This window comes from Tamandua tetradactyla, chromosome 12 (assembly GCF_023851605.1).
Source record: "Tamandua tetradactyla isolate mTamTet1 chromosome 12, mTamTet1.pri, whole genome shotgun sequence".
NCBI lineage: Eukaryota > Metazoa > Chordata > Mammalia > Pilosa > Myrmecophagidae > Tamandua > Tamandua tetradactyla.
In genome coordinates, this window is record NC_135338.1 from 5,069,103 (window position 1) to 5,096,743 (window position 27,641).

A 27,641-nucleotide genomic window follows, 5' to 3' on the forward strand; every position below is an offset into this window, starting at 1 on the left:
AAAGTACAAATATTTTAGTAAAAGTAATTTATTTTCATGTAAGGAACATATAAAACAGTATGAAAACTACATGTACTGCTGAACCAATACTTGAAAATTTTAAATAGTGCTCACATGAACCATTGAGCTCCTTTAAATCAAAATATGATCATCAATTTAAAGAACAGCATTTAACAAATAACCAAGCAAATTCAAAACCATATTCGAGGGCGGGCCGCGGTGGCTCAGCGGGCAAAGTGCTTGCCTGCTATGCCGGAGGACCTCGGTTCGATTCCCGGCCCCAGCCCATGTAACAAAAAACGGAAAAACAAAATACAATAAAACAAGAAAATGTTTAAAGATGTTTCCCTTTCTTCCTTCCTTCCTTCCTTCCTTCTCTCTGTCTTTCCTTTAAAAAAAAAAAAAAAAAAAAAAACCATATTCGATTGATTTGTGATATGTCCTAGTACTATGCAAAAAGTGTTTAGAAAAATTATTTCAAGTGAAATATATTAAAGGTCAAAATTTAAAATGTATGCATTCTGTTTAATCTGTGCTTTTTCAGCCTAAAACTATTTGTAAAATTATGTCACTGTGGGCACAATTAACAATTTGTATATGAAATTGGTCTCTTTCTTCTTACTCTTAGCACATGAATGACTGGTTGCATCCACGGTTAGCCAAATTCAGAAACTCTGCTGTCCACAATTTGCATCTCTAAACAATTTTGAGGGCTGACTTGGTTTGAGGGTCCTAAAAATCTAATATGCATTCAACTAGCAAAAATCATCTTGCTTTTGTAATAATTGGTTTTGGTAAGAAACGTATGGTTTAGTTTAAACCTCAAATGACTAGATATTCTACAATGAAATTATGCTTATTTCCTAAAATTACATTTATGTAATATCTCCATATATCAGGCCATAATGAAATTTTATAACTAAATGCTTCAAATATTAAACTAAGTGTCTGATTCTCTAGACTTTGTTTTATATCATTTTATCTTTTCAAGTTGGTGTATATTCGTTCATGATTTCTCTAATATAGAAATTCAAAAGAATAATTAAGATAATTATAAAGACAGTTTGAGTGACAATATAAAATAAAATTCACCAAAGGTGATAGATTATCTTCACATGGAACTGAAGTGTTTTAGTAACATATATAACATGATTATCTTACACATATATATTTTTCCCCCATTACTGTCTGCGAGTTCTCGCACAACTACAAAACAGAAGTAGATTTCTTGGTGTATGTTCATTTGTCTTTAGGCATTTACATTTGATTGGCTCTGGGAAAGCTGTTGCCAGACATTCTGCAAAAAATAAAATGTTTATGAGCCAAATTACAGTGACTTAATTTCCTAATGAACCAGTCAATTTAAGTAAATTCTGAGATAAATAATTCATACGTTTTATACATGTACTACTTCAAAAACACAATAAAAAAGAAACAGTCTTTTTTGGGGGTGTATAAAAATTGGGTTCTCCTGAGGACTCAGTGGGATAGGACAGACTACAGGTGATAGCAAGGAGCTAGTATGGCAAGAGGGAAGCCTAAGCCAGACCTGCTGCTGGGGCAGGTCGGGAGCTGAGGAGGTCACCCTAAGATGAGCTGGGGCGTGGCTACAAAGACACTGGGGCAGGTCACACTCGCAACTCTAGGCAGACAGGTATTAAGGATCAGAGAGGATTCTCAGTGAGAACTAGTCGGTTCTAGGGCACGGAGCTGGGCCCAAGGCAGAGTTCAAGATGGAAGGGGAAAAGGCAAGGGAAGATATGAAGAGAGGTTTGACAAATTTACAAAATCGTTGGCCCTCACTCACAATTTCGGAAAGTTTGATTATCTGCTATTCAGAAGATAAGTGAATCACTCTGCATACACAATGAGCAGAGTGAGTTGAGAGAGAATTAAAAGTAGTTCCCATGTAATCATTTGAATGTTCTTCTCACATAAGAACTCAACGTGATGATTCTATCTTGATAGCCAATTCTAAGTCTTTTTGATTTATTATGTAAATAAAACTTTGGGAAAGGTTTGGTATAAGTGGGACAAGAAGTTAATGCAATCAACAACTTATCTCTGCTCCCAGAGTAAATACATATTACTGTATCACAGGATTTCCTATTTTTATATAGACTAGCAAATGTAGGGAGTAGTTTACAAAGAATTGTGAGAAATATTAAAGCACAGAATGGCTTTACTTCCCCTCATCTTGATTGCCCTGGCACACATGTGCAGTTTGAGATGTGATCTTCTGCTGTGATAAAAGAGATGGAGAGAGATTTATCCCTCTGAGTTGCTGAAAAGCTATTTCTGCATGGACGCTCCGAGGATTAGTTGTCAGAACCCCTGCATTCTTGTTTTTCTTGTCTGAAATTAGAAATTCAGATAATTAAAATTATGAAACAATGAGAAGCAGTAAATAATGCAAATTTTGGTCATTCTTTGACTAAATATATGCTATACAGGTTTTGCAATATGAGTTACATTTAAAAATTAAAATATAGAATTGAAATATGTACTTAGCACTTAATGCTGCTTAAATTTTTCTGAGCTAATGAATCAGTTTGATTCTTTCTAGATAATTTATAAACATATAAATATCTAGAGCTGCATGCTATAAAAAAAATGGACATAGAAAGTGATCATACTTTCCATAATAAAAATTGGAGGAATACAGAAAATATGAAAGAAAATCACAGGAATTTTCTAGAATACCCTAAAAAAAAGTCACACAATAAATCTTGAAGAAGGATATCTGAGAGAGAACTTATAGAAATGAATCCAGGGTTGAACTAACATGAAAGAAAGTGGAAAAGAGAGAGAGAGATTGATGACATACTTGGAGATCACTTTGAACTGTTAAAGAGGCCAATAACAATTTTGCATACTCAATTTTGCTGACAATTATCTCTTTACTGAACAAAAGCATAAAAATCTTATGATTAAAGCCTTAAAGTCATAAAAATGGAGAAGTATGAGAAACAAGTCAAACTACAACACCTTAGAGTAAAATATGCTTCGATTCTTTTAACTGGGATTCCTTTAAAAACTATCCATACAGAACAATCTATCATTCTCAGTAGGCCCTTAGATCATTTATAATTATTGTGATGTTCAGATTTATTGTTTAACCATGGTTTGAGTACAAAGTAGAAAGTTAAAATGAATGGAACAGATGAGCATTCCGAGAAGGAGAAGGAGTGTAGCAGCTACCCCAAATTTTTGCCAGACTAATAGTTAGTGAAGTTCTGGAATTAGGGAAATGCTTTGCTCTAAGTTTGAATTAAAATGTATGTAGTAGAATAAGCCATTTCCATACACTGTCCTTTTTAAAATCCCCACCCCGCTTTAAAGCTCTACCCCTTGAACTCCTCAGTATGACTTCATGAATATTTACTTGTGGTTTAAAGGAAAAAGTCTAGTCTTCTCTTGTTAAAGATATCCTTTGTACCCACAAGAAACTGTTGTTAACAATATTTTTCAACCTCAGTTCTATTTTTAGCAGAAGATACTAATACATTGGTTTTAGTAGTGGTTTACAATGAAACACGCAAAATGAAATAAAGTTGTAATAAAATAAATCAGGAAATAATTGTGTAAGTATCACAAAGTTCAAATTGTGAGTAAATATCTAGTTGCAATATATTAATAGTTGAGCAGAACCAAAAAATACTATGGCCTTTTTGAAATCAGAATGACTACATAAAACAAACATGGGATTTTAGGAAATGTAAATTAAAATCATGCCATTTCAAGAAATAATATTAGAAATCAAAGTGAGATTTTGTTTCAGATAAAGTGTTTCATTTTCATTCATTCTGAAACTCGTCAAAATACCTTCAACTTCAGGATTTAAAGCGAGGTCAGATCCCAAGAAATGGCTAAATCCACCAGGCAGAATTACATTTGTTATCTTTATGGGAGGAGCTTTCACATGGCCACATGATCCACTGTCCATAGGAGAGCTGGTAACAGTAATAAACTACATAATAAAATAAAACAGTTAAAAACATCTCACCTCCATAGGTGTAATCCTTACCACCAGCCCCAGCTGACACGCAACAGTTTTTTTTAATCAGGTGTTTGATGCTTGCCTAGACTCAGAGTTGGTACTAGGCAAAACCTTTTAGACCTTTAACCAACTTGAGAAACTTCAGTTGTGTCATTTCAGACTTCATTGTCCTTTCAATCTACCCACTTGATGGTAATTGATAACACCTCCTTCTTTCTACAGTGTCTTAGCAAAGGTAATTACAGACTTAATAAAATGAGAGTCAAGGCTTTACACCTTTGTAATTCTTTTTGAATAGGAATTCCTTGAACTTAAGAGTTATATTTTGCATATCTTTGTACTCCCTACATTACCTCCCTGCCTTATATTTAATTAGTTGTTCAAAAATAAACAAGTAAAAAACTGGGGTCTAAGAAAAGCATCTTATTACAATCAGTTTTAATGAATGTGTCAACTCTCCAAATAGTATTTATATTTTAAGTTAGTAATGGAATTAGGGAATTTTTAAAAGAATTTCAAGAATCAGCAAATGCAGCTGAGAAGTACTTTAAGTAGAACCCTCTTGGTTCCCTAGAAATTTGTACCTGCTCTGCCTTAATTAAGACTGACCTTGCTTATATTTTTAAAAATATATAATATAACTCATTCTGAGATGTAGCTCATTTGTATAAAACTACTGATTTCCTTAATACCAAGAAAGCAGATTTGCAGTGAGCACTAAGGTAACAAGCATTTTTACCAAAGCTGGTCAGTCCCACATCCCCTACTAATTCCTTTGTGGGAGTTTCTTTCCATCACAAATCTAGAATGCGGTCAAATTTTCTTCTGGAACCAAAGCATCAAATGTTTTGGTTTAAAATACAACTTTAGATTTCATTTATCTGCTATTAAAAAAGAAAGAACAGCATCAGTTGAAACAAGGTAAAACACATTAGACTGAACTGATAAACTTGAAAAGTTTTTCTGTTCTTGTGTCTCCTGAACAGTTAAAAGAAATAATGGCTTGGACATTATCAACATGGTGATGTAAGACATTTGTGGAAAAGTGTCCCCTCAGAATCAACAATAAAAGGACAAATGCCTCGTGTATAGAACTCTGTTGGATGACAGACTGAAGAAGGACACCACAAATGGTGGCTTGAAGGAAAAGGAAAGAATCTCCAAGATTTTCTTTCCAGATCTGCCAGTCTGGATCCTCTCCCCTCACTTGGACCTGTGTAGCCTGGAAGCCATATGGAGGTCGAGTGGCCCACATCTGTGGGCAGACGACAGAGCCTCTCACTGTAGCGAGTTAGAACTCCACACATATCCAGGCAGAGGGATCTAAGTCTGCAGAGACCCAGGGTGGAACATAAGCTGCTGAAGAGTGCTGCATACAAAAGGGCCTTCGGAAAACAAACAAAAAAGAGACCATGGCAGATCTGTTGGCAAGAACTGCACACACTCAATCCAGTGTGTGTTTGCTGTAGCACATCAATACAAAAAGGATTTTTCTGTACTAAGAAATGATGAATATGCATCTATGTGATGATATTAAGAATTACTGATTGTATACGTAGAATGGAATGATTTCTAAATGTTGTTAGTTAATTTTTTTTAATTAATTAAAAAAAAAAAAAAGGATTTTTCTGAATTTACCTGCTTTTCTGGATTGACCCTATCTGGGTCCTTAGGGCTGGATAACCTAATAGGGAAGAAACTGGAGGCAAAAAAATCCTTACAGACACCATGAAAAAGGTGCAGTAAGACAGAATAAGTCCCAGAACTGAAAAATGTAAGGAAAAGAGGGCACCAAATGAGGGAGAGAATTTAAACAAATCATAGGAGCTGGGGAGGAAATTCTGCATAAAAACAAACAGAACAGATCAAGATTTCCAGAGAACAGAGGAAACTTTCTCCTGGAAGTAAAACAATTGCACAAAAAGCGCAACTTAAAAATTGTACTGTGCATCCAGGGCAAGAAATAAATGAAGAAAAGTTGAGAAAATCTGAACAGTTACACACGGATTACTCTAAACATCCAGAACAAATTGAACCAAGCATCAAAGAAGAGACTTAACACAAAGCCTATCAACAATAAAACACAAGACAAGAGGGAGAAACTGACATTTAGAGTTAACATATCTGTTAATAATCAGATGTTCCAGACATCAGTAAATAATCATAGGCAACACTAAGAAATAGGGAGATATGGCACAGTCAAGGGAACAGATTAAAACTTCAGAGAAGATACGAAATTTGGAGCACCTAAACAAAGAGGTTCAGACAAATTCTAAATCAGTTTAAGGAGATGAAGTAAAATATGAATATAGAATTAAAGATATTAAGATGACAATGTATGAGCATAAAGAAGAATTTGAAAGTTTAAAAAGAAACATATGTAAATCTATTTGGCATATAAGGCACCATAGAAGAGATTAGAAATACACTAGAAGCATACAACAGGAGATTAGAACAGGCAGAAGAAAGAATCAGTGAACTACAAGACAGGATGATTGAATTCATACAATCAGAAGAATGGGTAGAGAAAAGAATAGAAAAATTGCATGTCTTAAGGATTTGAGTGACAACATGGAGCATCCAAACATGTACATTGTGGGTGTCCCAGAAGAAGAGAAGGGAAAGGGGGCAAGAAAAATATTTGAGCAAATAATGGCTGAAATTTTCCCAACTCTTATGAAAGACATAAATATACATGTCCAACATACTTCAAACAAAATAACCCCTAAGAGACCTACTCCAAGACACATTCTGCTCAGAATGTCAAATGCCAACGATAAGGAATTCTGAAATCAACAAGAGAAAAGCAATTCACCACATACAAATTTCCTCAATAAGTCTAAGTGCTGATTTCTCATGAGAAACCATGGAGGTGAGAAGGCAGTAGTATTAATAGTTAAGGTATTGAAAGAGAAAAACTGCCAGTCAAAAATTCTTTTTCTGGAAAAACAATCCTTCAAAATAGAAGGAGAGTTTACAATACTCACAGATGAAAAAAAACTGAGAGAGTTCCTCAACAAAAGACTTGCCCTACAAGAAGTACTAAAGGGAGCTCTGCAGGTTAAAAGGAAAGGATAGGAGAGAGTGGCTTGGAGTAATGTGAAGAAATGAAGATCTTCAGGGAAAGTAATAAAGGGTAAATGCAAATTCCAATAGTACTGTATCCTCAATATACAAGTCTACTCTTTAATCCCTGTAAGAATCAGAATACAGTAGAACAAGAAAAAGGCATGTTTCCTGATAATGGATACGTAATACATAAAAGCCATTCTGGGACAAAACATCATAAAGAGGGGAATCAGAGGTATGTGGGAGCAGAGACCATGCATGCTACTGAAGCTAAGTTGGTATCTTTTCAAAATAGTAACTTACAGATGTGTAGGCTGTGTAATAAAAACACTAGGGAACCACAGATAAAAGATTTTAAAAATATACAGAAATATAAAAGAAAAAGGAATCAATCAGATACATCACAAAAGATCAAATATACAGAAAAGGAGATTACAAAGGAAAAGAGAGACAAAAATAATTATAATATATAAAAACCAAAGCACAAATGACTGATGTATTGCTTTTACAGAAATAACACAGAATTTTAATGGATTACACTCCCCAGTCAAAAGACACAGATTGGCAGAAATGGAATACATGATCCAATTATATGTTCATTACAAGAGTCTCACCTTAGATACATAAACTGGTTAAAAGTGAAAGTTTGGAAAAAGTTATTCCATGCAAATAGCAATCAAAAAAGAGCTTTAAATAGATATCCCCTTTTTAGTTTATGGTGTATTAGAGTGGCTAAAGGGAAGTATCTGAGACTGTAGAGCTGTGTTCCAGTAGCCATGTTTCATGAAGATGATTGTATAATGATACAGCTTTTGCAATGTGACTGTGTGATTGTGAAAACCTTGTTTCTGATGCTCCTTGTATCTGTGGTATGGACAGATGTATAAAAAGTAAGCAAATAATAGGGGGAACAAAGGTTAACATAAATTGAATAGATTGAAATATTAACTGTCAATGAAAGGGGGGCAAAGGGCATGGTATGTATGAGTTTTTCTTTTTTATTTCTTTTGCTGGAGAGATTTAAATGTTGAAAAAAATGATCGTGGTGATGAATATACAATTGTGATGATATTGTGAGCCACTGATTGTACACCGTGTACAGACTGTTTCTATATCAAGAATGTTTGTATGTTTGTTGTTTACAATAAAAATATTAATAAAAATGTACTTGGAAATTAAAAAAAATAGAGCTGGGGTAGCCATATTAATATTGGATAAAATAGACTAAGTCAAAGCTGTTACAAGAGACAAAGGAGGACACTATATTAATAAAAGGGTCAATCCAACAAAAAGAAATAACAACCATAAATATTTAGGCACCTAACTATGGGACCCCAAAGTACACAAGACAAATAATGGAAAAACTGAAGGGAGAAATAGACATCTCTGCATTAATAGTTGGAGACTTCAATACACCACTCTCATCAATAGACAGAACATCTAGAAAGAAGGTCAATAAGAAACAGAGAACTTGATTAATGTGATAAATGAACTAGATCTAACAGATAAATAACAGAATATTGCATCCCAAAACAACCAGATTCATATTCTTCTCAAGGACACATGGCTTGTTCTCCAGGATAGAACATGTGCTGGGACACAAAACAAGTCTCAATTAATTTCTGATGATTGAAAACATACAAAGCATCTTCTCTGACTAAAATAGAATGAAGCTGGAAATCAACAACAGGGGTAGAACTGGAAAATCTATAAATATATGGAAGTTAAATAACACACCTTTAAACGACCAGTGTGCCAAAGAAGAAATTACAAAGGAAATCTAAATATTTTGAGATGTATGAAAACAATGACACAACCTATCAAAACCTATGGGATGCAGTGAAGGCAGTGCTGAGCGGGAGATTTATAGCCCTAAATGCCTACATTAGGAAAGAAAAAACTTAAAATTAAGTTCAAAATGCACACCCGGAGGAACTAGAAAAAGAACAGCAAAACTAACTCAAAGAAGGAAGAAGGAAATAAATAAAGATTAGAGCAGAAATAAATGAAATACAGAATAAAAACCAACAGAAAGCATTAAAAGAATCAAACAGTTGGTTATTCAAAAAGATCAGTAAAGTTGACAAACCTTTAGCAAAACTGACAAAGAAAAAAAAAGAAGATCCAAATAAGAAAAATCAGAAATGGGGGGGGGGGCATTAATATTGACCCCACAGTAATAAAATGGATCATAAGAGGATACTATGGACAACAGTATACCAACAAACTAAACAACCTAGACAAAATGGACTAATTCCTAGAAACACACAACCAACCTACAATGACTCCAGAAGAAACAGAAGATCTCAACAGACCAATTACAAGTAAACAGATTGAATCAATCATCAAAATCCTACCAACAAAGAAAACCCAGGACCAGATGGCTTCACAGTTGAATTCTATCAAACATTCCAAGAATTAATACCAATCCTGCTCAAACTCTTTCAAGAAGTCAAAGAGGGAACATTATTTAACACAATCTATGAGGACAATTTCAACCTAATAGCAAAGTCAGATAAAGATACCACAAGAAAAGAAGCATACAGACTAATTTCTCTTATGAATATAGACTAAAAAATCCTCAACAAAATACTTGCAAATAAAATCCAACAGCACATTAAAAGAATTACACACCATGATCAAGTGGGTTTTATCCCAGGTATGCTAAGGTGATTCAACATAAGAAACTCTACTAATGTAATATATCACTTTAACAAAATGAAGGAGTAAAAACCCCATGAGGACCTCAGTTGATACCGAAAAGACACTTGACAAATCCTAGAATCCATTACTGATAAAAACACTTAGATAAATAGGAATAGATGGAAACGTCCTCAACGTGATACAAGCATAAATGAAAAACCTACAATCAGCATCATACTCAAAGGTGAAAGATTTCCCTTTCAGATCTGGAACTAGTCAAGGATGCCCACTGTCACCACTGTTTTTCAACATTGTACTGGAGGTTCTAGCCAGAACAGTTAGGCAAGGAAAAGAAATAAAAGTCATCCAAATTGGAAAGGAGGAAGTAAAACTTTTACTATTCACAGATGTCATGATCCTATATATAGAAAGTCCTGGAAATTCTATAACAAAGCAACTAGAGCTAATAAACATGTTCAGCAAAGTGGTGGAATACAAGATGAGCATGCAAAAATCAACAGAGTTTCTATACACTAGTAAAGAGAAATCTGAGGAAGAAATCAAGAAAAATTCCATTAAAATAGCAGCTAAAAGAATCAAATATCTTGGAATAAATGTAACCAAGGATGTAAAGGACTTATACATAGAAAACAGTGCTCAAAGAAATCAAAGATCTAAATAAATGGAAGGACATTCTGTGTTCATGGCTTGGAAGATTAAATATCATGAAGATGTCAATTCTACACCAAATTTTTATAGATTCAACACAATTGGAATCAAAATTCCAATAGTCGAAAAAAAAAAAAATTCCAGTAGCCTGCTTTGCAGAATGGAAAAGTCAATTATCAAATTTATTTGGAAATGTAAGGGACCCCAAATAGCCAAAACCATCTTGAAAAAGTAAAACAAAGCCAAAGGACTCACACTTCCTGATTTTAAAGCTTATTATAAAGCTATAGCGGTCAAAACAGCATGGTACTGGAACAAGGATAGATATATAGAACGATGGAATTGAATTAAGAGTTCTGAAATATTGAATTAAGAGTTCTGAAATACACCATCACATCTATGGACAATTGGTTTTTTCTTTTTTTCAAGGCTTGAATTCATTTTATTTCATTTTATTTTTAAATAGTGTACATTGTTAAATCATGTAAGGAAAACATACAGACCAATTTCTCTTATGAATATAGATTAAAAAATCCTCAACAAAATACTTGCAAATAAAATCCAACAGCACATTAAAAGAATTACACACCATGATCAAGTGGGTTTTATCCCAGGTATGCTAAGGTGATTCAACATAAGAAACTCTACTAATGTAATACATCACTTTAACAAAATGAAGGAGTAAAAACCCCATGAGGACCTCAGTTGATACAGAAAAGACACTTGACAAACATTTATAATTTAGAAAGATTTTAAATGTGGAAGATGATATTCAACATGTACTATAAACACAAAAATAAACAGTTGAGCAGTACTAATTCATTCCTCTAGGCTTCAGTTATTTCCTCCATAGGAGGGAAAATATCAACAGTAAATAAAACCAGTTCTTTCTGTGTGTGCGTGAAGAGATCTCAAAGTCATTAAACCAAAATAATGTAACAACAATGTGCTGCATTTGGCTCCCTCATTCCTATTAGAAAGTTTTTTTTTTCATTCACCTTAGGTGATCCATTTCTTAATTTACTTGACACTTTCTCTGTCTATCCTTACCCTTATCCTCTCCCCAAGAAATACAAGCAGAAAATAAGTAAAACAATTTCTAAAGCAAGGCTTTGAACCCTTGCCCTTTTCATTTCTACTTTTCTAAAACCTTCAGCTCTCATCTCACATGTCTGGGACCTAGAACAACTCAACAAAATGGCCCACAGAGGAACAGACCTGAGTCAGAGAGCCACTAGACTCTTCCTATTTTTGTGTTAATTTCCTGGGATGTGCCACTGAGGTGGGTGAGGTTTTTCCAACTAAGTGCTGAGAGAAGCAGCACACAAAAAACTTGAGAGTCTTAGCTTCTTTCCCCATCTTCAGAGGCAACAGAGATCCTTGGCATACCAGTTAGAGTATTTCTGAAAGCTTTGAAAATAATAGAATAACCCATCACAAGGAGACATAGCACTAAATAATACTGGTTGGTTGCAGTTATTATTTAAGGGAAATATTTGTTTATATGAATATGTAAGAATATCAGTTGCAATTCTAGAAATGTTGATGGTGACACAATAGATTAAGGTCCTGCAACCAACTGGACATCATTACAGGAAACAGAAATAAGCATTCTTACAATGCTTAAATCAGATGTGGGTCTATTTTCTCAACTTTCTCTATCGCTGACCTTTCACTATCACATTTTTCAAATTAAAAACCAGCCCCCACCCCCTTCCTCTTATGCTCAGCCACTATTTCTAGATGTAGCGTGAGCCCAACTCATACATGTAAGGCTTATGGCACTCACTGGCCAGGCATCATGTACTTTCAAAACAGGGTTGCTCCCCCGTCTTTAGTCCTTCTTTTTCTTTCACTTGGCACACACCACACTTAATCATTTTGTTATTTAACACCCCTCTCTTTACTGTTCCCAAACACAATTTTCTGCTTTTAACCATTGATGTCAAGTTCTCACCCTTCTCATCTTACCCAACTGCCTTTTGATAAGACTTTCAAGTCCACTCAATTGGGAAAGAATAGTCTTTTCAATAAATGATGCTAGAAGAACTAGATATTCTTATGCAAAAAAAAAAGAAAGAGGAATCCTTTAATGTGTATATATACACATTAATTAAAAATGGATCACAGACCTAAATGTAAGTTCTTAAAAATAAAACTCCTAGAAGAAAATGTAAGGAAACATCTTTAGGATCTTGTCTTAGGCAATGATTTTTTAAACTTTGCATCCAAAGCAAAAGCAACTAAAGAAAAAATAAAGGAGACTTCTTCAAAACTCAAAACTTTTGTGCATCAAAGGACTTTGTCATGAGAGTGAAAAGATGACCTACTCAATGGGAGAAAATATTTGTAAACCACATATTCAATAAGGGTTTAATATTCAAAATATATAATGAAATCCACAACTCACAATAAAAAGACAAACAACTCAGTTAAAAATGGGCAAAATACTTGAATAGACATTTCTCCAAAGAGGATATGTAAATGACTAAAAAGTACATGAAAAGATGCTCAAAATTACTAGCTACTAGGATAATGCAAATCAAAAGCACAATGAGATATTAATACCCACTAGAATGGCTACTATTAAAAAAACCCCAGAAAATTACAAGGTTGGAGAGGCTGTGGAGAAATGGGAGCACTCATTCATTGCCGGTGGGAATGCAAAATGGTGCAGCCACTGTGGAAGACAGTTTGACGGCTTCTCAAAATGCTAAGTATAGATTTACCATATTCTCTAGCAATTCCACCACTAAGTATATACCCAGAAGAACTCAAAGAACCCAGAAGAACTCGAACAGATATTTGCACACTGTTGATCATAGTGGCATTACTCACAATTGCCCAAACATGGAAGCAACATAAGTGTTTATCAAATGATGAATGGATAAACAAAATGTGGTATATACATACAACAGAATATTATTCAGCATTAAAAAGAGTGAAGTTTTGGTTCATGTGGCCATATGGATGAACCCTGAAGACATTATGTTGAGTTAAATAAGCCACACACACAAGGACAAATATGGTATGGTCTCATTGATATGAAATTATTAGAATAAGCAAACTCACCGAGTCAGAATCTAGAATCTTGACCAGTAGTGGCTGGGCTGGCCATAGGGAGTGAGGAGTCAGTGTTTAATTTCCCTTGGACTGACTGCACAGTTGTGGAAGTGTATGGCGGTGAGAATGCGGGACACGGTGAGTGCGAGTCACAGCACTGAAGTCTGTGTGTGAACGTGGTTAAAGGGGGAACTTTAGGATGTGTATTTACTAGAATAAAAATCAAAAGAAAAAACATAGGGCTGTACAAAACAGTGAGCCCTATCGTAAACAACGGACTATAGTTAGCAAATTGTAAAAATATTCTTTCATGAATTATAACAACTGCACCACACTAATGCAAGGTGTTAATAACAGGGTGCTATACTGGAAAAAATACACCCTAATATAAACTAAGGACCATAGTTAATAGTATTATTATAATATTCTTTTGTCAATTATAATGAGGGTTCCACACTAATGCAAAGTGTTAATAATGGGGGAGGGGTGTAGTATGTGGGAACATTGCATTTTTTACATGACTTTTCTGTAAACCTACAATTTTTCTAATTAAAAATTTCAATAAAAAAGAAAGAATAGTTCAATGTTGTTCCACCCATAAAAATAAAAATTTTTGAATCTTAAAATAAAGTAGATTTATCTAATCAATAGGCCATGCCCTCGATCCTGAGGCTTACTTGTGTGAAGCTTATGTAGGTAGGGGAGAAGCTTAGCTTACCTATAGGCATGCCTAAGAGTTCCTTTTGGAGGGCCTTTTTTGCTGCTCAGATGTGGCCTCAGTCTTTCTAAGCCCAACTCTGCAAGTGAAATAATTGCCTTCCCCCTGTACGTGGGACATGACAGAAAGTCTCCCTGGTGACATGGGAGATGACTCCCAGGGATGAATCCGGCCCTGGCACTGTGGGATCAACAATTCCCTCCTGACCAAAAGAGGGGAAAGAAGTGTAACTAATAGAGTAGCACTGGCAGAGAGAGTTCAAAAAGAGTTGAAAGGCTACTTTGGAGGTTTCTCTTACTCGAGCTTTTAGGCCTTGCTACTTATAACCTGCCAAACCCTAACCAGGACCATTCCAGCCAATCCTATAGAACACCTAAGGCAATTTATAAGATTCCACAAGGGTTCCATGCACTGGAGTAACTTTCCAAAAACCTACAACCTCCAGATGGGTCCCTGGTCAGATAAGTCCTGAAACCTAGAGGGCCCAGACTCTCCAGAACATCAGATAGTTCCATCTCCCTACCCCGTATTAGTGACAGACCTTTCCAATAGGAAAAATTTAGAATGCCCATAGCCCAAACACCCCTAAAGAGAGGGATGGAAAGATCAAAGGTGGTGGTGGTGTTATACAGTGAAGACAGGATTTAACAAAGGAATATGAATGCTGAATTGTTAAATTGTTATCTCTTTTAGTTTCCAGTATCTTAGAGCAGCTAGAAGTAAAAACCTAAAATTGTGGAGTTGTAATCCATGTCAAACTCTGAAATATGTTCTACAACCAATTGTGGTGCTGTGCTTTGAAATTTATTGCTTTTTTGTATATATGTTATTTTTCACAAAATAAAGAAGGGGAAAAGTTGATTGTGATGATAAAAATTATTTAAGCCTTCTAGCCTCCTATAATCTGGAGGAGCTAGAAGGAAAAACCTGGAGGATCATATGACAGCCCAGGACAAACTCTGGGATCTGTCCTGTAACTACTTGTTGTAACTAATTGTTGAAGAATGCTTTGAAAACTATTGCTTTTTTTCTTTCTTTGTTTTGTATATATGTTATACTATACAATAAAAAAGTTAAAAAAGAAAAGGGATGGATGGGACAATTGTGAAATTTTGGTATGCTAATCAATAAAAAGACATGGAAAAACACAGAAAAAAAACCGAAGTAGATTTATTTAACCAAAAGTCTCCTAATATCTCCTTTACTAACCATATATAGGTGAATCACAAAATAATTTTTAAGTAAGATGATTACATATGGATAACTATGCAGACACAGTTAAGTTTTCATATGACACTGATTCAAATGGCAAGAATATGCATCTAGAATCATTCAAGACAATATCATATTGGAGTAACAGGAATATCTGAACCCACTATATGAGGAATGGAAAGAGTAGTCACCAAGCAATTGCTTTAGTAAAATACTCATCATTGACTGAAATTTGAATTTATATATTTTTTCAATTAAACTAATATTTAAAAAATTGCATATGGAAATGGGGATCTTTCAAGTTGCTCTAAGTGATTACATATTTCAAATTTAGCTAATTTTATCTCAAAATAGAATTCACACATTTTAATGTAACAATACTTTTTTAGGACTCTCACTGGGGCTCTCATACACGTGGTGTAGGGAGAATAATGCTCCCCTGAAGATATTCAAACCCTAATTCCCCAAATCTGTGAATGTATTATTTCACATGGCAAAAGGGACTTTGCAGATGTCAATCCATTAAGGAGTTTGAGATGAGAAGATTATCCTAGATTATCGGGGTGAGTCCAATGTAGGGTGGCAGGAGGGTCAGAGTGAGAGCAGAGGTGATGGTGGAAGAGAGGTTGAAGTGATGTCACTGCTGTAAGGGAGCCCATGAGACCAGCGAGGAATGTGGCTAAACTCTAGAAGCCAGGAAAGGCAAGGGATGGGCTGGATTCTTTCCAAGAATCTCCAAAAGGAACACAGCTCCCAATATATGTGATTTTAGCCCCTTAAGACCTCTTTTCAGAATCCTGACTTCAGAACTCTAAGAGAACCTTGTGTGGTTTTAAACCACTAAAAGTTGTGGTAATTTGTACAGCAGCAACAGGAAACTCAATTTATGGTGTATCCCAGGCTTTTCAGGAAGTGATTTGCTCCAAGAATGTGAAGAGAGAAAGGGAAAAGAGCCTTCAGGTCATTGAACTTTATTTTATTTGATAATTTGTCCTCTTTTGAAAGACTGGAGACTGTGAAAATAATTTGAGTTAGCTATATTATACAGTTTAAGGCTAGGATTTTTTTCTACAAAGTATACTTTTTAGAAAAATCTTTTAGATATAACCCACAAATGAATCAGTTTCCTTTGCTTAAATAAACAATCTTTATTAACACTGTGTAACTTTAAGCCTTGCAGGTTTCTATAGCTACTTTAAACTCTAACAGAAGCCCTCTGGTTAATAAAAAAAATAAAATTAAGGTTAGTCAAATAAGCGAGGGGAGCAAGAACTTCAAGTAGCAAAAACTTAGTGTAGAAAATTTGAACACAGACTTTTTTTTTTTTACAATTTCTCACATATTGTGTTTGAATTTTAAAATTTTTCTCACATATTTATATTTTTTCTCTTACACCGAAGAGTGTGTGTGTGTGTGTGTGTGTGTGTGTGTGAGAGAGAGAGAGAGAGAGAGAAAGAGAGAGAAAGACAGAGACAGAGACTGACTTTTATCCAGTTTTTCTTAGAAACAGAAAGAATTTAAATTTTGCACATATAATTCATTTGCTTATTTAAAATAATAACAGACGTAAACAGGTTTTTGAAAAACTGCAGCCAACTCTTGATAAGTTAATGAATCTATTGATGAGGGCAGAGGAGCCCACTTGCATCAAAAGTTGTGTTCTGTGGGCATACGTCCGTTTGTTTTACAGAGGGAATGGACCGTGTCAAATTAATCCAGAGAGCAAATAAAAGCTCATTAGGCATCTGCAATACTCTTATCTCTTTCCTCTTCAATGAAACTTTTTAAAGTACCTTTTGTTCACTGACTCTCACATCGCTCTCGTTTACATCAGAGGTTCACTTACATCCTCACTGCTCCACCCGAATTCAGCTCTCCTAATATCTCCCCCAGCGTTTCCTTTTAACTGGTTTCCCTGCCTCCACTCTCCTTCCTCAACCTTACAAAGTCACAGCTCCAGTTACCTCGACCCCCTGTGCTAAAGCCCCAGGTTTCTGAGTGGAATGCAGTCCTGGAGGGTGGTCATGGTCAGTGCAGAATGTCCTAGTAACATGCTTGTGGGGTTCTTCTCTCTCTAGTCTCTTTCCTGTCATGGAAATACCTTTTTAGGGTGCACGGGTAAATGGCCTAAGATTGTGCCAGTGTACAAGAAAAGGGGCACACCTCTCCCTTATTTGGTGAACTACACGGCCCCGAGAATTGGTCAGAATTCCTCCCTTCCTCTTCTATCTGCCTACATGCAAACAGTTTTATTTTTAGTTTCCGTTTATAAAAGTGATACATATTTTACCTCCTAACATCAGAACTGTTAAGGAAGTGGCACACAGATATTAATTTACTTTATGTCAAAGTAGTTTATCAGAAAGGAGCGTGTTTGACTTCCGCGTGTGTCTGTGTGCTCACTTTAGATCCTGCTTCCTTTGATAGTAATCACTAAATAGATCCTAATTCAATCTACAAAAATATCATAGCTTAGCTATAGACATTTAAGTAAACATGCACAAGATCTAATGTCCCTTTACTAAAAATTCATATATTTAAAAAGGAAAAGTGAAAATAATTACCGAATTTTTCTTTGCCTGTAGTTCAGAAAAGTGAAATTCAGCTTTTGCCCTATCATCTGAATTCACAGGGATTCCATCTAACATCTGTAAGTTTGGCAACCGAAATATGAGCACGTGTCGATGTAACATTTTTCTACAAATCTGAATCAAGTTAAAAAAAAGAATTTGTTCTTTAATAAGACCTTTTATTTCAAAGATTAACCATGAGAAGGAAATGTAATACATCGCAAAGACGACAGATAACAGATAATTGATAGGATGAGAGGCTACAAACATGAACTCTGTTTTTCAAAGGCGTCTCAATTTCCTGTCATGCTAAGTGAAGACAAGAACTTTTTTTTAAACCAAGGCTATCATTTGGAGGTTTAGTCTCTTTTTAGTATTGTTCATCAACTACAGGAAATCCCCAAATAGCATTACATTTCAAACTAGGATTAAATTTCAGAAGTTCACTTATATGTAATTAGTTTGAAACTTATATGATATTTTCCCACAGGCACTATCCATTCAAATTAGTTCATCCATTTAAATTCAATACATATCTACCCTAAAAAACCTCTTTCATATGTGCATAAGCATGTGCATAAGGAAAGAGTTAATTTAGGCTTTAGAAGAACCTGCTCCCAAGGCCGGTTTTTGACTAAGCGTCTTGGTGCTTTACTCGGGGAGTGTCCCTCCATGCGTAACTGATAGTGGTGCTCTGAGGTGCTGAGACTATTGGTACAATGGCACGACTGATGGGGAACATCTGCTTTCTTTCTGGGAGTCTGGAATGTTGGTTTCTGATAGGCAGAGAGTGCCTCAGTAAACTGGGCCTCCCTGGGCAGAAACAGCACACACAGGTTGACGCGTTTTTGTTGCTGAGGGAGCGTGCTCCGTGTGACCCCCTCCTGGGAGAGAAAGAGCATAAAGCAACCGGTCCATGGATCCTTCCAGACTGGCTATGTCTATTCCCCTTAATGTCCGGCTGTGTGTCCTTACTATGTCACTGGAATAAATCTCAGGCAGGAGCACAACGAAACGCTGAGTCCCGTGAGCACTTCCAGCAAACCTCTGAACATGAGGGTGGTCTCAGGGATTCCCAACACGGAAGGTAGGTGCAAAGATGTGTGCGGACCTTGTTTGCAATAGCAACAAAGCAAAGCAAACCAATTTTAAAAACCCCAAAATATAGCAAAAGGAAATGAATAAATTATTTTAAAGGAATATAGTAGACACATGTACATTAATGGAAAAAAATAACTAAAACATATAACCAAGTTTAAAAAAAGACCACATTTTAGGCCATAAAAAAAGTTCATAAATACCAAAGAATATATAAATACAGTGTCCTCTAAAATATTAGTAATGAAAACATTAGAAATCAATGATAAAATGATAACTAAAAACATCTAAAAAGGTTGAAATTCTTTCTCTCACACATAACATACGTCTTAATAATTTATGAGCTGAAGAAATCTTTTGGAAAGTAGAAGACTTTAAGAAATAACAGTAAAAATGCTATGTATCTTAGCATTTAGGATGTTGCTAAAGCAGTACTTTGCAACCTAAATTTAATTATTGCATTAGAATACTGAAAATTAATGAACTTTTAAAATATTAAGCATATTTAATAACTAAGGAAAAAAATTCTCTGAAACAGCTTCTCTTATTTATGACAATGGCAGTATTGTAATCAGTTGGAAGAAGACACTAGCCAATAAATTGTGCTGAGATAACTGGCCATGCATATATAAACACAAAATTAAATCCTTTCCTCACAGCATATAAATATAAATGTACTACATACAATGATCACTAAATTAGTAGAGAGGTATCATACTCACTGGATTTCCATAAACTGTAAGTTCTCTGAGAGAAGAGATGACATCAAGTTTTTCCAGTTCTGCCATATCCTAGTCGAAAGTTAATAAGTTATTATTTGTTTTGTTCCAATATCTTTGGATACAGGCTAATCTGAAGTAATAAGGACTTGTTGGATTGTAGCTGGCTCAAGTTTGAATCTCTGAAGTGAGTGTGAGAGGTGATATTATACACTGTTAATTGAAGACAGATTTGCGTGCTATAGATTCCAAATAAATGAATGGCAATGGGCCATAGCAACATTTGCAAGGAAACAGCAATTTTTTTCTCAGAAAAGTTATGATCTATTCTAGGACTCAGATTATATTTGGTTCATTCACCAGAGTATTGGCCTAGAGGTATGGAAGGGTGAATCAAGTCTAAACAATGTATAAGGCATTTATTAACTACCTTAACGATAAAGGAGCACATGATACTGAGTGGACTGCATCCTGCTATATTTGCTGGGAGGATGTTAGCTGAAAAACTATTTCTCTGTGTAATCGAATGACATCTTCTCTGTTGATGGCATTATTTTTTGCCATCCATCTAAAATTGGTGAAAGTTTGAAAATGTATTTTAGTTTTTGTAAAACTATCTCTAGAATTCCATTATATGTGACAAAATTTAGTCAACAATTTCAGCTTAAAATTGTTTCTAGGTCACAGTAATAAAACCAAGTTATTGATTCACCTATGTTCTTATTTCAAGTAGCAAGTGGGCATAAAGTCATCAATCCAGTAACTATAAAAAATATTTAGATGTATTTTAGACCATGTAGAAGTAGAATCTGATTTTTTAAATGACTGGTTTTTACTATTTTAGTTTAGAAGTACCATAAAAAGAAAGCTTTGGAAAAAATCTGGTGGTCAGTTCTATAGAAATGTCATGCAGTTTGCCCCACAGGCAGCTTCTGTTCGTGGAATCAAAACTTGAATAGAATCTTTCATTAGAAGTTTTACATTATTTTCTCATTTTAAACAGAGAATAGTAATTTTTACTAATGAAATACCTTTAATCAAAATTTTTGTTACTCACACAAAATGTTAAAATATGAAACTTAAATTTGTAGAGGATAAAGCTGTTGTTATATAGTTTTGAAGAGACAACAAGTGAGCTAACAGGTCTGTAATAACAGGAGGTACAGTTTACCATTTTGAAGATGGGTTATTTTTATGGGGGTGAGTCGGAAGCTGGAACTCATGAGATTGTCACTTGGGACATTTTCAAAAATTCTGTGAGATGATATTGCAGCTTGAAATCCACCATGTGGAAGAAATTATGCCACAGAAATTGGCAAATGCTACAAATTAGGCTGTTTTTTTTCCCCTGGAGAGGCAGTTATTAAACATTAACTAGCACACCACTGGCTGCTTTATCAAGACAAGCGCTTGAGGCAGTCATTTTAACAGTTATGTTTGGATGGGGGCCCACATTTAGAAGACATAGCTGCAGACTATTTTCCACGGTCATTTCCAGCTTCAGGTGAAAACTCTGAAGTTCAAAAGCAGGCAGAGACAGTGGATGCCAGATAGGCAAACCATTTAGACACAGGCATCAATTGGGACTATAAAGCTGAATTAATTCATCTTTCGATTATATTTCTGTGATTTTTCCTGCAGAAGTGAGATCTGAAGCATAGGCTCAGTAATTTTCTAAATCTACATTACTGGCCATGACGGCTAATTTAAAAGCTTCACACTGGACTTCGTTGTCAGGATATGTAACTTACGAAAAACTTGAAAGTAGGTCAGTGACTGACCTCTTATGCCTTCATTTTTTTTTTTTTTTTTTTTTTTTTTTAGTGCAAAGCCTCTCTCAGGACAGTTTATTAAACCAACACATTTACAGGAGTATATGCTCAGTCACATAATGAGTATAGAACCTAATAAATCCAGATTTTATAAAGGTTAATATGGACTCTAAAGTAAGTGTACAGTTCAAACTGGAAATGTGTTAAATTAAGTAACCTATAAAAGACCTGGCACATAAATATTATTTCTAACCTTCACAATCATCCTGATACGTATTATATTCAGTTTACAGACGATGAACCTAAATGATTTACATCAGTACATACAACTAGGAACTTCAGAATTGAGTTTGAACCCAGTTTTGGTCTGTTTCCAAAGAGTGTACACTCCATCACCTCCTGCTGCCACCACCACCAAAGACCTGGTTTTTAACCCAAACCTCTTAACTCCTGTGGAGAAAGCATATCAGATTTGGTGAATAAAAGTCAAACAGGTCTGAGGATTAGAGGGACTGGTTCTTTATTTCAAAAAGAAATTTTGTCAATTTTCAGTATCAAAACAGTTGCATTATTGGTTTCTCTTTCTCCCAATCTGCCCCCCAAAGAGACCACACCAAAGGAGGGTACATTTTAAGCCAATAAGCTGCAGGACGCACACCTAGCAGACCTCACAGAAACCTCACCAAAAAGGGGAATTGGGTGGGGAAAAGAATTGTAAAAGATCAGCATATTGCCAGCCCAGACTGTAGAGATGGAGTGGTCAATGCTCCCCAACTCTAAAGAAGCAAAGTTTCAAAATAATATAAAAATTGTAAAGAGTTTTGTATATAAGCTATTCAAGATTTCTCCAGCACTGGCTGATACAAAGCATGAGATGGCACTTCTAGACACAGCAGTTTCGGACCCAGAAAAGGGTGATGAGATGTTTCATATGGCTAAATCAATGGCAAAAACATAATTTTCTTTACTTTCCTTTATAAAAAAGGAGGCAGGAGAGTACATCACTGGACACCCCAACATAAGGGGCACACGATTCATACTGTAGCAGCTGGGAAGGGGGTAGAGAAAGGACCAGAAAAAGATTTGGTCTCTGAGGTCTTACCATAATAATTTGGTCACTTCTGATAAGAAAAATAAAAATAAAAATAATAAATTTGCCCTAAGATACCTTAAAGCTAAAAACCTCAACAGTACTTTTTTTTTTCAGGCTAACTCCTAGAATCACCTTTCTGGTTGGGCTGGTGCTTTGTATAGAGCAATGAGGTTTCCCTCAATGAGTCTTTCCCTGGGCTATGTTTAGTTCTCAGTGAGGCAGGCCCATACCTCTTTCCCTCTTTGGAGAGAGCAATGTGTATGAAGCTGAAAAGTTACCTTCCAAAAATGAGAAAGGGATTAGATTACTACTTCAAAGCTATGGAATTATTTGGAATGTCTTACAAATGGTTGCTACCACAACAAAAAGGGGGGTAATTACAATATGTATACATCACAACATGCTTTTAAAGACACTTGCATTGTGCTCACATTCCCTTAAATGTTGTTCCCGAAGGTGCTCAGCCCCTAGCCCAGCTGCAATCTCTGGGAGAGGCAGAGACAGTTTGGTGAAAAAGACACGGGGCCAGGGGCAGGTGGGTGGATGGGTGTGGGGGTGTACGGCGAGAGGAGAAAGCAGCCTTCCAGTTAAAGATCAGCCCTCAGTTTAAAGGTCAGCTTCGGGCAGGCTGGCCTCAGGCGGAGTCGGGGTCACAAGGAGGAGCAGCGGCAGGGTGGTACTGGGGTGCTCTACATCTCATTCAGGTCAAGCAGAGTCTGGTCCAGCCTTCTCTGTGTACAGATGCTCCTCTTTGGTGCATTTCAGTTTATCTTCCAAATCATCAATTGTCTTTTCCAGCTTGGCTACCGATCTCTCAGCAAACTCAGCACGGGTCTCTGCCTCCTTGAGTTTATCAGTAAGAATCTTTATCTCTTCTTCATATTTGTCTTCTTTTTGAGAGTACTTTTCTTCAGTAGCACTCAGACACTTCAGGTTCTAGTCCATCAGTCTGATCTGCTCATCCATCTCTTGGCAACGGGACTCTGCCAGCTCAGCTCGTTCCTCAGTGCGCTCCAAATCCCCTTCAATAATCACCAATTTACGAGCCACCTCCTCATACTTCTGATCTGCCTCCTCTGCGATGTGCTTAGCTTCTTTGAGTTGGATTTCCTGGAGTTCCATCTTTTCTTCATCTTTTAAAGCCCGATTTTCAATAACCTTCATACCTCTCTCGCTCTCATCAGCAGCTTTCTCTGCTTCCTCCAGCTTTTGCAGGGCAGTGGCCAGGCGCTCCTGAGCACGGCCCAGCTCCTCTTCAACCAGCTGGATCCGTCGGTTCAAGGAGGCCACTTCAGCCCCAGCCTGTTCCCGGGCCCGCCTTTCTCCCTCCACTTCCCGCTGGAGGCGCTCAGCTCTCTCCTCAGCATCATCGGCCTGCTGCTGTAGAACCTGGATCTTGCGCTTCACCGCCTCGATGGTGGTGATCCCGGCCATGGTGCCCACCCAACTACTGCTCGCTCTCGGCTTCCTGCCTCCTCTGCTCGGCTTTGCAGCCGCTTCTCACTCTTACTTCCGCCTGCTCCTTATGCCTTCATTTGAAGCATTATGGTTTCCTAATTTTTCTAGGATTTTTCTCTCTTATCTCATAGATCCTGTTACCTGACTGCTCAGGTGAGGAAACTGAGGCTGGTGTCAGCCTACCCATGTTGGCATGAATCTAGAGAGGAAATCTTTCCCAAAAGAAAACTTGAATTGTGAGTTAAGAATGTTGAAGAACATGTTTTTAGTAGTATTAAGCAGAATCTTCAACTTTACCTTCTTATTCCTTTAAATTCATTTATTTTTAGCTAAGTGTATGGTTACATTAAGGTACTTACAATATTAATGATTGGGAATACATTTAGTGATAAAATGATCAATTTAAATTCAGTGAAAAATACTATGTCAGTGATACAAATAAACAAAGAAGAATCAATCATTCAATAATCAATGTTCTCCCCTTCATTATGTATAAATATAACATATATGATTATACACAATCATACAGGTTGTCCTTTAGCTATATTAGGTTTTGAGTATAAATAAACTTGACTACATATTATCCTGTTTAAGTTGCTGGGAATGAAAGTGTTATATCAATTGATCTGCAATCCATTTACTCCTTTTATACAGATGGGGGGTGGGGAGATGGGATTACAGACACTCCTGGAGAAAAGCAGGTTAGCTGGTCTAGTGTACTGGTAACTGAACCTCCTGGCAAACAGACCAATGGTATTGGCTAGGAAGAAGGTCTTTATTTATGGAATGCTATTAGCAGGGTTGCTTATAATAAGCAAGTCTAGAATCTACAGATACATAAGGCATGGCTCCCTATAAAATGTACATCAGCCCAACTATAAATTGGAGATGCTTCATAAACTAAATATTTTCTCCTGCTCCCACAAAATCTCACTTGGAGACCTCATATTTTATTCTAAGGTAGATAATGTATCTGATATGGAAAGGAAAAATCTAAGAAGCCACAGGAATATCCTAGACTCTGTGTATCTTTGAAATTATTAGTAAAAGCTTGATACTGCGGTGCCATGGTGGCTCAGCGGGAGAGTTCTCACCTGCCATCCCAGAGACCTGGGTTTGATTCCCAGTGCCTGCCCATGCAAACAACAGCAACAAAAAACTAAAAATAAAGCGTGATATTGGGTAAGATCTCTGATTTGTGTGAGCCTTAGTTTTCAGTCCTTTGCATTCCAATAATTGCTATCATTAGAAAGGTTTCCCATAGGATAGCAATTTTCCTAATTTAAATGTAAAAATCTAAGCTTTTCCCAGTGAATGCTGTTTCAACCTGGATGAATTTTATACTATTTTTCTCTATATGTATATGCCCTAGTTGCCACATAGCTCATGATTTCCTTTTAGCTTTGGACAGGGTTTTTATATCACCTCAGAAAAGGCTTCCTGAACCCTAAATATTATTCAATTTTCTGTTGTATATCAGGAATTATGCTATTTAATGAAGATACAAGAAGATACACAAAGGTAGACAGGAAAAACTTGGCCTCTGCCCCTGAGGGAAAGTCGACAATCAATCTGTTTTCGAGGCTATCTTAGGTATAGGCAGAAGTAGTAAAATTGATAAAAGGAGAACTGTAGTAGTTAGGTTCAGATATCAACTTGGTGAGATGATTTTGCCCAGTTGTTCTGTTGTTATAGACTTAAATCACGGGCATGCGAATTTCATCTACGGTTGATTTTATCTGCGTCCACTAAGGGAGTGCCTTCTTCATTGAGTGAGGCTAAAAAGGAGAGGTCAGGAGACTTCCGGAGAAGATGGCGGCTTAGTAAGACGCGCGGATCTTAGTTCCTCCTCCAGAACAGCTACTAGGGGAGTAGAAACGATACAGAACAACTCCTAGAGCCACGACAGAGATAAAAAAGACAGCGTACCCCATCCTGGAATGGCTGAGTGGCTGAGAGAACCCGCTCCGGTGAGATCGCCAAGGGGCGCGGGCTTCACCGGGCGGGGCGGCAAGTGGCCGGAGTCACTCCCTTCCCCCTTCCCGGGCCGGCTGGGAGAATTGGACAGGCGGTCCCCTCAAGCTGCGGCGGCTGGCACCCACACCACGCGTGGCCCCCCGGACCAACTGAGAGAATTGGATCGGAAATCCCCAGGCCGCGGAGAACGGTGACGGGGGGGGCCCTTCCAAACACGTGACTCCCTGGAAACGGTGCACTCTCCCGGGCAGGCCGCGGCGGCTGGTGCCCTCCCGCCACGCATGGCGCCCCGGGCCGACTAGGAAATTCGGACAGGCGCTCTCCCGGGCTGCGGCGGCCGGCGACCCTCCCCGCGTTCGGACCCCGGGCCGGCTGGCACTCTTCCAAGCCGCTTCGGCTGGCGAACCTCCCCGACGGCTAGAGTTTTCCAAAGTTAAAGGACCCACAGCGCCTTTTACTGGTGGGACCCGCAGACAAACGTGTGCCACAAGCGCCACCTACTGGGCAGGATAAGAAAAACAGAACCCAGAGATTTCACAGAAAAAATCTTCCAAATTGTTGGGTCCAGCACCAAGGGAAATCTGACTAAATGCCCAGACTCCAGCAGAAGATAACGGATCACGCTCAAAAAACTGAAAATATGGCCCAGTCAAAGGAACAAACCAATAGTTCAAATGAGATACAGGAGCTGAGACAACAAATGCTGAATATACGAACAGAAATGGAAAACCTCTTCAAAAATGAAATCGATAAATTGAGGGAGGACATGAAGAAGACATGCGCTGAACAAAAAGAAGAAATAGAAAAACTGAAAAAACAAATCACAGAACTTATGGAAGTGAAGGATAAAGCAGAAAAGATGGAAAAAACAATGGATACCTACAATGACAGATTTAAAGAGACAGAAGATAGAATTAGTGATTTGGAGGATGGAACATCTGAATTCCAAAAAGAAACAGAAACTATCGGGAAAAGAATGGAAAAATTTGAATAGGGTATCAGGGAACTCAAGGACAATATGAACCGCACAAATATACGTGTTGTGGGTGTCCCAGAAGGAGAAGAGAAGGGAAAAGGAGGAGAAAAACTAATGGAAGAAATTATCACTGAAAATTTCCCAACTCTTATGAAAGACCTAAAATTACAGATCCAAGAAGTGCAGCGCACCCCAAAGAGATTAGACCCAAATAGGTGTTCTCCAAGACACTTACTAGTTAGAATGTCAGAGGTCAAAGAGAAAGAGAGGATCTTGAAAGCAGCAGAGAAAAACAATCCATCACATACAAGGGAAACCCAATAAGACTATGTGTAGATTTCTCAGCAGAAACCATGGAGGCTAGAAGACAGTGGGATGATATATTTAATTTACTAAAAGAGAAAAACTGCCAACCAAGACTCCTATATCCAGCAAAATTGTCCTTCAAAAATGAGGGAGAAATTAAAACATTCTCAGACAAAAAGTCACTGAGAGAATTTGTGACCAAGAGACCAGCTCTGCAAGAAATACTAAAGGGAGCACTAGAGTCAGATACAAAAAGACAGAAGAGAGAGGTATGGAGAAGAGTGTAGAAAGAAGGAAA

At 36.9% G+C, this 27,641-nt stretch overlaps 1 protein-coding gene and 1 pseudogene across 1 annotated transcript in view; both read right to left on the reverse strand.

Annotated features, from left to right (window-relative positions):
• Nucleotides 1-417: 417 nt before the first annotated feature.
• The window catches only part of LRRC9 (leucine rich repeat containing 9), a 133,303-nt gene continuing 106,079 nt past the window's right edge, over nt 418-27,641 (reverse strand). Inside the window, exons 29-32 of the mRNA XM_077122475.1 lie at nt 19,765-19,833; nt 17,939-18,079; nt 3,826-3,970; nt 418-2,355 (exon numbers count right to left, since the gene is read on the reverse strand). Coding sequence (XP_076978590.1) covers nt 2,183-2,355; nt 3,826-3,970; nt 17,939-18,079; nt 19,765-19,833 — 528 coding nt within the window. The 3' untranslated portion in view covers nt 418-2,182. The remainder of the gene's footprint in view (nt 2,356-3,825; nt 3,971-17,938; nt 18,080-19,764; nt 19,834-27,641) is intronic.
• Nucleotides 21,568-26,099, reverse strand: LOC143651744 (uncharacterized; annotated as a pseudogene).